Here is an 8,916-nt window from a genome sequence, read left to right as displayed (position 1 = left end):
AAGCCCTTTTTGAAAGTGGGCATTCATCAGCATGTATCATACACTGCATAAAATGGGTGCTGTGCACGTCCATGTGAAATAAACATTTGTGCAGCTTTACAAATGCTTTTTATTGGTGCCTTTGAACCATACAAACGAGTGCGTCTAAGCTCTTATGTTTAGCAGTGTACATTTGTTTGATTAATAAGTTTTAAAGTTCCTGCTCAGCCTTTAATTGGCTATGCATTTAAATGCAACATGTTCAGCCTCTTTGTGAGTGTTAAAGTGATGCCTGAACTGCAGCATGTAAAACCTGGCTGCTCATTTAGTGAAATTGAGCCTAGCGTTCATTTACTCATGCCAAATAAAACCTGAGAACATTCTTTTCACATTTTTAAAGAATTTTTCCTTGGGGGGGAAATGTTACGAAAAGACACTGGCGTTGAAAATTCTAAATAAAATAAAAATAAATAAAAATGCAGTTACTAACAGAGAGATTCTTACCTGCTCTTTTTTTTTTTTTTTTTTTTTTTTCATTTCACGCTTTCTGTATTGCCTGGTTTTAATTTCTTTAATGTCTTGCAAGCCAAAGTATGGTAGTGGGACTGGTGCATGTTGTGTGGTTGTAAAGAAATCCCAAAGTGAATTTGATTTACGACTGTATAGGACATAAGCTTTTGGCACTGTTTTAGAGCTCTTGTTTGTTCACAAGGTGCAGGAATGATAAAAAAAATATATACTCATGACCTCAATGGCACTGGCACACCTAATTTAGATGTTTATTCACACAGGTGTTGATACATTAGCTTAGACCAACATGACCCAGCTCCAAGTGGCTGCTACATACAGTGAAAGAAGTTTGGGGACACTTACGTGACAGTGTTAATGGCTGCCATCTGCAGACCCTCAATCATGTACATGCACTTTGCTACCCACTTAAGATCGCTAATCCCTTCATTTGTGCCTCTGTTATTTTGCACATACTTATTAGCATAAAGTGTTGTAAGATACCCCGCATTACGTGGAAGGCCACCCGGCATAGATATAATGCCAAACTTGAATTAACCAAATTGTACAAACGTGCCTGAGTGGCCTAGGGCTAACATGTCTGACCTGGGATCCAAGTGTTCCAAGTTTGTTCGCCATCTTTCCTTTCTTGAAGCTCCTGCCAACTTTGCCATGTCATGTGGTCTTGTGACATTGCACAGTCCGCCAACCAGTCAGTGCCCAACTATGTCGCCAACTGCTACCACCTTCCAGAGGAACACTTCTTCAGTCGCAATGCTGATGCCAGGTTTTGTGCTGAACATTAATGCTTTAGTTAAAATGCTCATCATTGTTCATCAGCAGTGTGTGGGACAAGGCAAGTAGTATCGAAAAATGGGAATTGTGTACACCCACACAGAAGGTAGTCTTTTTTTATGAAAAGAATGCACCTGAATAATCATAAAAAGCTGCCGAGTGTGGCCTTGAGGTTCACCTACATTCTCTGGAAAGGAATAAACTATATGTTATAGTGGTGTGCTAGTTTAAAATAGAGGCATCCTGCTGTGCATTTGATTGCTTTATGAGCCAGGATATGTTCCTATATATGTCTTTGTGTCACATGCATACCGTGGCAGCTAATTTTATGAGTGCATACAATTCCTCGTTCTGAAAATTCTTGCATATCAGTATGTTGCAGTTGTGCATATAGCATACTAAAACCAAATTTTTTTCACACTTATCTAGGCAAAAGCTTCTAGGGCAGGTAAAATTTTGAAATGTAGAAGAGCAATTTTCGTGTATAGTTTCGAAAGTAGAAATTTGTTTTAAAAGGTTTTGCTTGCGACATTATGTTGGTTAGTTAGTGTGTTGGTTAGTCCTGTCATAAGCAGCTACTCCAAAGGTCCATAAGCTGCAGACTGCAACTATAATTTATTGCCTTGTGTATGTTGAGGAACTTAACTGAGCTGTGTGTACAACTGTACAGTCGTGTGGATTGAAAGACCATTACTGTATGTAATATGTTCAACTTGGGTTTGTTGATTTATGACAGCCCTAATAAAATATATGGCTAGTGCATGTAAACTTTACATGCATGCATGAATTGGTCACATTATCAAAAATCAAACTCTGAAGGAATGTGTAGGAATAAACCAGCTTAATGAGAACCTGCTCCGGTGTTCTGGCATCCAACGCAAATCGGTTCTACGCTTACTGTTAAGCTGCAGCGAGGGTAGTTATCCGTGGTTGCATTATTCCCAACCTTAAATTTGTCCTACATATTCTGCAAAGCACCTCTTGTTCATTTGACAACCACTATTGAACAAAAAGCAGTGTTAAAATGTTCAAACTGCTTTCCTTGGCTGCATCCTTCTGTTGTAGAGGAAAGATTTGTTTAAGCATTTAAATTTCATTAAGTACATTTGTCATGTGTCCAATTATTGCAGAGCAGTCCAATGCTCATACATGCATTGCTCATGAAACAGCAACTTTCCTTGTGTGACGGCGTCTGCTGTCGCTCTGGCGCTTTCCACACACGCTGAGTGTGTTTTCTCTACCCATCGCTGCCCTTATAATGGATGATAGCTTTCTTCAATTGTGCAGGTATGGGAGACTTAGTTTTGGCGTCATAAATATATTTTGTGATATGATTTCCCGTGTCCATTTCTTTCCATTCATATTACATATTTTATTTGAGAAGAACGGAAGGAGAGGGGGAGAGGGGGGGGGGGGGTATCTGAATACATACCTGTTAATTGTTTAAGCCCCACCTTAAAAGAAGTTTCCCAACTGCCCAAACACTGCATGCTTTTCTTTCTGTAGCATATCAGCCACTACAGGGCATTTTCACGAGACTAGAACAATTGTCTAGTAAAGTACCCAGTAATTTTATCTTTGAACATACGCGCTAGCTGAACAACGATATTTTGACAGCCAGTCATGGTACGCTCATGATTAAAGCGGGAAACGCATGTGAGCGAAAAAGTGAGCGAAGCGACAAGGCGGCGCGGCGAAAGCGATCATGGTGCCGTTGTCAGATGAAAGGAGGTTTGGCACCAGAGGGCGCCGCACCTCAAGGTCTCGCATAACCTATCTGCCCGTCATCATTCATACGTCATCCCCGGCACTCCCCCCCCCCCCCCCCCCCGGATGTCCGGGGGGCGGAGGTATTTGTTTCGGGATGACTGCCGTACCCTGGCAAGGGGGCAGTCGTGTGGTGACACGCACACAGCAGTCACCGAACACTATGCCAGCTGTGTTTAAGGTCCCCGCTGTGATAGCAGGCCAAACACAGGGAGACCGGACCTTCTTTGGACCTCGGATGTCCTGAAGGACAACTGTAACTTTAAAAGGGCTTCATATTGACACTGTTATGGGATCATGGTTTGCTCCGTCGCCTACTGGGGAAGACGCATGCACGCGACAGCGCGAACCGAGTGAAACGGCGACAACGCTCTGTGTAGGTTGTGTGGCTGGCATTCGGCTGGCATAGTGGCTTATTACACCGCAAAACTATTGCCAAATCCAACAACAGTCATAACGATTGCAAGAATTAGTTATTTTGCGACAACAACATGGCAAAGTAAAATGTATTTACTTTGCCAGTCATAACGATTGCAAGTTATTTTGCGACAGCATGCCAAAGAAAAATGTATTTACAACAAACCGTATCGAATGTGTGTTAACCTGTTAACTTGCACTGTAGTCTGTACGAGTAGTCACGTGACCCCTTGTTTCTTTTGTTTCGGTTGCGATTAGACCTTCTTTGAATCCTTGGCTATTCACCATTGTTCGTACAAAGCGAAAAATTTACGCGGTTGTGCACTATCACAATGCAACACAGCAAAATAAAGAAAGCGTGCAAAATGAGCTGCAGTGACACTTTAGAGCATCTAAGTGATAGACTCAACATTTGAATCATTTGAGTCATAATAGGCGAACACTTCAGGCCAGACATGGGTGTTCAGTTATGAAGTGCACCAGCAAGCTTTCTGTTTGCTGCTAGTCTTTTCCATGTTGTTGCTAAGCTCAGCCTGCATTATATATCTTTACATGCTTTGGTCGTTTGTCTTGTCGGAGCGGAGTGCAAAGTTGGAAAGGCATTGAACTTGCATAAAAATGAATCAGATGGGAGATTTTATATTTCACAACGAAAAAAAAAAAAAAACGGCAATTATCAAAGGAGTATGCCTTAGAAACATGCTCCAAAACTCTCGTTTCGTTGCTCTAAAGCTGCTCCGAAATGGCTTTATTACTGCTCCCAAAGCTGCTCCAAAATGCTCGAGCCTGCTTCCACCCCTGCGAAGGGCTCCGTAGTAATTTCGACCACCTGGGTATCTTTAACATGCACTGACATCGCATAGCAGAAGGAGGCCTCTTCGTTTCGTCTCCAAACTCAGTTAAGTGGTTTACAGGAAAAGGGCCCATATGTGTCAGTCATTTGCGGAAGAGATATTCCTCTTCCGCAAATAACTGACACATATGGTATGGAATATGTGTGAAAAATAAAGTCTGTAATTGTACATATGTGTCTTGCTTGAATTATTTGCCTCAATCTATCGAAAAGCTGAAACAGCTGATGAGCTGATTCGTCAGCAATAATTGTTTTTCTAAGGCAACGTTCACTCGTAGCTCGAAGTCTCGTGGGTCAGATCGCTGTCGATACTCCAAAGAACAGCGATGATGATATATAGATTTAACATGGGGTACTTTCCAGCTCGTCAAGGGGGAAATCTCGGGTTATTTTTATCGCGTGTTGTCAGCCTCGGCGCATGACGTATGCGCTGGCGCTATAACTTTGGCACATTGCCATCACTTCTGCTGCTGCGTAAGAAGGGAGCGAACAGGTACTGCTGTTTGCAGTCCTCAAAACAATTGTTTTAGAAAGGTGGCCCTTTCAGTTTGGCATACAAGGAATTGGCGAGGCGCCTGTGCACATGAGCTGAATATGCTATGCTGAAAGGGCGAATGGTTTAGTATTTTGCTAGCATCATAGGGCGCTCTGACCCTACTCAGAACTGCCCAATTATGGTTAGCAAAGTGAAATGTGTACTTTTTTGGAAAGCCACAGCATAAGATGGCAACCTGTCAAAGTTGCGCAACATATACTCTTTGTTCAACAAAACTTATGCCAGGGCGTACTGTCAATTTTAGCTAATAGGACTGTTTATATCAATGTCCTGTGTTACTGCACACTCAAAAATGCAAGCCAAGCTCTTTTCTACCAAGCAGGTTTGCTACTTCTTCAGTGTGCGATGGTATTTTTGTCCATGTCTGGATGGCATTGTCGTCAAAAGTTTCTAAATATCACCTTGTTGTAAGGAACTAGGCATGCTACTAATATGCAAGCTATTCACTTGTGTCCTTTTCTCTCGTAGCTTGTACACTGTTTGGGAAGACCAGGTCATTCCTCAGTGCTTTATTCTAAGGCAACTGACACAAGGAAAATACACCCTGGTGCTTGCAAAGAATATAGGTAGCTGTTATTTTCCTCTCAAGCAAAAATATATACTGCTTTTCCGGATAATGTGCGTGCTGCGGGACTTAACATGAAAAGAATAGTTGGTCAGCGAACACCAGAGTATGCACATGTGGAAGAGAACCTCGTAGCAATTGCTCTGAAACATACCTGTCTCTAGAAATGATCAAGACCAACTTGATGCATTGCAGCTCGCACGGCACAAAAGTACATACTTGATTAATTATTAAGTGTTAGCGCATCTGTTCAAGTACCACACTTGGGTTGAGTTCTGTTTGCAGCAAGCACGAACACATAGAAAGGGCTGGCAAATTTTAATTGAAAAAGGTAAAATGACTTAGTCTCTTAACAAATGCACAATTTAGGAATGCAGAGAACTAATAGACTTCCCCCATTACCAGCACCAGGAGGGCCGACCAGCCCGTGAATGGGTGCGACCCGTGGCCCTCGCCTGTGCGGTCGTCATAGTTCTCCCATATGTACTTTGTGCGACGGTACTCCCTTAGAATATTGTTGATGATGTTACTTCTGAGCTCCTTATACAAGTGAAATGCTTTTTCCTGGAAGGGACCAGGCAGATCACTGTAGTGATGCAGAGCTTTCACTGCTAAGTAGTTGATATTAATCCAAATTGCACCCCTCCAGTAAGGTGGGTCTGTCTCTGTGTTGTACATCTTGTACAGTGGCGAATTTTTGGAGAGAGACCTCAGGCCATAATCTGTCCACAGTAGACCAGGATCATGAAGGTCTGTCAGCAGTTTTCCTAGGACAGGGTTGTCGGGTGTGAGCAGGCGTAACAGAAATGGAAACAGGCTCACATAACCAAAGTGCTCCACATACTGTAACCGAGGAGCCTCCATGGCCAGTCGGACTTTGGGCAGCGGTGGTGCTCCTGGTGCCTGGCCTGGTGGTGGTTTCTGCTCTACTAGGCGCACCTTGTCAGTGTGCAGACCGTAGTCACAGTATCGCTGAGTCTGTGGCGACAAGTACATTTTATCCAGCACTGCACTGTTACTCAGCAGCTGGTGTGTGGCTGTAAGGCTGTGGCTACTGGGGTCATTCAGCAGATGTGCTGCCTGAGCCAACACACCAGATGAAAAAGCTAGCCAGCAGTGAAGGTCTACATGGCGCTCATCTTCAGATGGGTGCGATGCTCGTGGGTAGTCATCCAATCCTGATGTCAGCGTTTTTGGATTCAATTCTGTGCGGCTACTTGCATCTCTGCCTCTCCATCGATATGAGCCCGGCACTTTGCCCACCTGTGTGGTATTCAGCCAGTTAAAAAGCTTGAGGAAACGTGGAAAAGCTCGCTCAAGAAACCCTCTGTGTGCTGCCAGAACGTGAGGCTGATTCAAAAGGGCTTCAAGCGTAAGTAGCAAGGCCGGTGGATTGGCATTCGTGTCCTTCTGCACGACAAATTCAGATGGTACTTGAGAGCGTGCTTCAGCACCCAGGATTTGCTCACGTGGTATCCATCCATCAATATTCATCAAGTCGAGCCAGTGTGCAAGTATGTCCTTAGAAATTTCTGTGTCCCAGCGCATCAGCAAAAGATTGTGGAATCCTTCATCCCAGAGGAAGCCTCTGGGAAAAAAGGATCTTGATGGCACTGCTGTATAGAGAGGTGCTTTCCAGTATTCCACAGGTTCCTTGTTGTGAGATGACTGCACTAGGGAAGAGCCATAAAAATAGCCAATACCTCCCACCAAATTACTTAAGACTTCTTTTGCTGCTTCATTGTCTTCCTCACTAAAGCCTTTGCTACGCAAGTTGAACAGTTTATCAAATCGTTCATCAAACTTGGAAATGTGTTCAGACAGAACCTGGTCAAAATTTTCTCCTGTAAGTGTGTTCGGCCTGTTTTCAAAACTTCCAGATTCAAAGATTACTTCTAGTTCATATGGGGGCATCACTGTCACCTGGGTAAGAACAAAGTTTGGAGACCTTTTACGATCCCTATCCTCTGTTGAAAGGACAGTACCACGCGTGACGTAAAGATCTCTTGAACCTTTTTTTCGTCGGTAAGTCATCAAATTGTGCAACACAGTTTCTTTTAAGTTTTCGAGCCCAGGTGCAACTGTACTGAGGTAGCTATAATGTATTACATTATCTGTATTCTTGTCTTTAAATGTGGCTGTAAACTGTCCCAGATCCTGAGTTTCTCCAGAAATGTATTCAAGATGAGACTTGGCATCAACATTGGGCCAGAGGCGACCGTGACCATCAGTAGCAAAATAGAAGAGCAGAGACATTGGAGCTGTAGGGACTGCACCTGGTGCCTGGAAAAAAAGGAAAGCATGTTTAATGTCAGTAATTGCTTAGTAAAAGCGCTGTTTACCTCACCTTGGGCTTCACAGCAATCCGTGCCGTCCAGTCTCCGCCATTCAGACCACCTGTTCTCTTCACAAATGATGTCTCAATCACATAATCCTCGTCAACAATCCGCTGTGTTCCAAAGTTGACACCATCATGTCGTAACCACCCATATTGCTGAAGTCTGTCCCATTGATTGCACCAATGCCGAATAGGCAAATTTTGGTTCTTAATCTTGTGTGTGAACCACATCAACCCAGCTATCAGTGGCTGGGCGCTGCGAGTCTTCAAGCCAAAGTACGCCGAACTCCTGTAACTTCCCCAAAACCGTTCTGGTATGTCGAGTCCAGACTTGGTGACAACTTTCGGCAGGTCCACAGGTCGAATGACCCACGATTCCAAGTAATGAAGAAAGTACACATAAATGATGACAGAGATTATCAGACAGCCGTTGAACACTACAAATATGGTGAACTTGGAGTCAAACTTCGGTTCTGGGCTGGCCTTCCGTACGCGGGCAACCACTGGCTTGGACGCGGGACGTACAGGCGCAGAACGCGCAGCTTCTACCTTCCTTTGACGAGCCATCATCGAAGCTGGAAAGTAGAAAGAACTTTCAGCATTTCCTTCGTATTAATCTTTGTCGATTTACACTGAGCGAGTACGAAACAACATTGAAGAGCCGGCGCGGCGAACCTGGGCGAAACGAACGCGTGGAGTACAAGGAGCAGCAGCACTTTATGCGATTCAACCATGTGCGCCTCCACATTAAGTCATTTACTTTTTTCTAGAGCTTAAATCCACAGTTATGCGTACATACTGTAACCTCATTTCAAACCCAGCAAGCCACGGGGAATTCGCGCGGCTCCGCCCGCACTCAGTTTCCAAAGGCTACTGCAGTGGGATACTTACCTTGCTATATATCCTAATGTGAAGTTGGCGCTTTATGCCAACTTAGCTTGCTCATCGCAACAAAAATTCACAAGATAACGCGCCAGCAGCATACCACCGACCACGTTCAAGATCGACGAATACATGCGAATGCCACGAGTTTTAGCGGTTTTAGTCGACAGCTAGATGTATTTAGCCACACGCGCCACTTATCTTCACGATTCAAGGCCCTGTCGCCTTGTTTCTTTATTATTTCTTTTTCTTTGAAA

The 8,916-nt window shown here is 43.9% G+C and overlaps 1 protein-coding gene across 1 annotated transcript; it reads right to left on the bottom strand.

Annotated features, from left to right (window-relative positions):
* Window positions 1–5,738: 5,738 nt before the first annotated feature.
* On the bottom strand, window positions 5,739–8,878 carry GCS1 (mannosyl-oligosaccharide glucosidase). The gene is made up of 3 exons (XM_084591307.1): window positions 8,669–8,878; window positions 7,787–8,352; window positions 5,739–7,722 (listed from the first exon to the last, which is right to left on the bottom strand). The coding sequence occupies exons 2-3, from the start codon at window positions 8,345–8,347 to the stop codon at window positions 5,821–5,823; spliced, it is 2,463 nt and encodes an 820-aa protein (XP_084447433.1). The 5' UTR covers window positions 8,348–8,352; window positions 8,669–8,878; the 3' UTR covers window positions 5,739–5,820.
* Window positions 8,879–8,916: the final 38 nt, after the last annotated feature.

This window comes from Amblyomma maculatum, chromosome 1 (genome assembly GCF_055883805.1).
Source record: "Amblyomma maculatum isolate TAMU_Amacu chromosome 1, ASM5588380v1, whole genome shotgun sequence".
In the NCBI taxonomy this organism is placed as follows: Eukaryota; Metazoa; Arthropoda; class Arachnida; order Ixodida; family Ixodidae; genus Amblyomma; species Amblyomma maculatum.
Note: the sequence above shows the minus strand (reverse complement) of the source record. Positions and strands in the feature narration are given on the sequence as shown.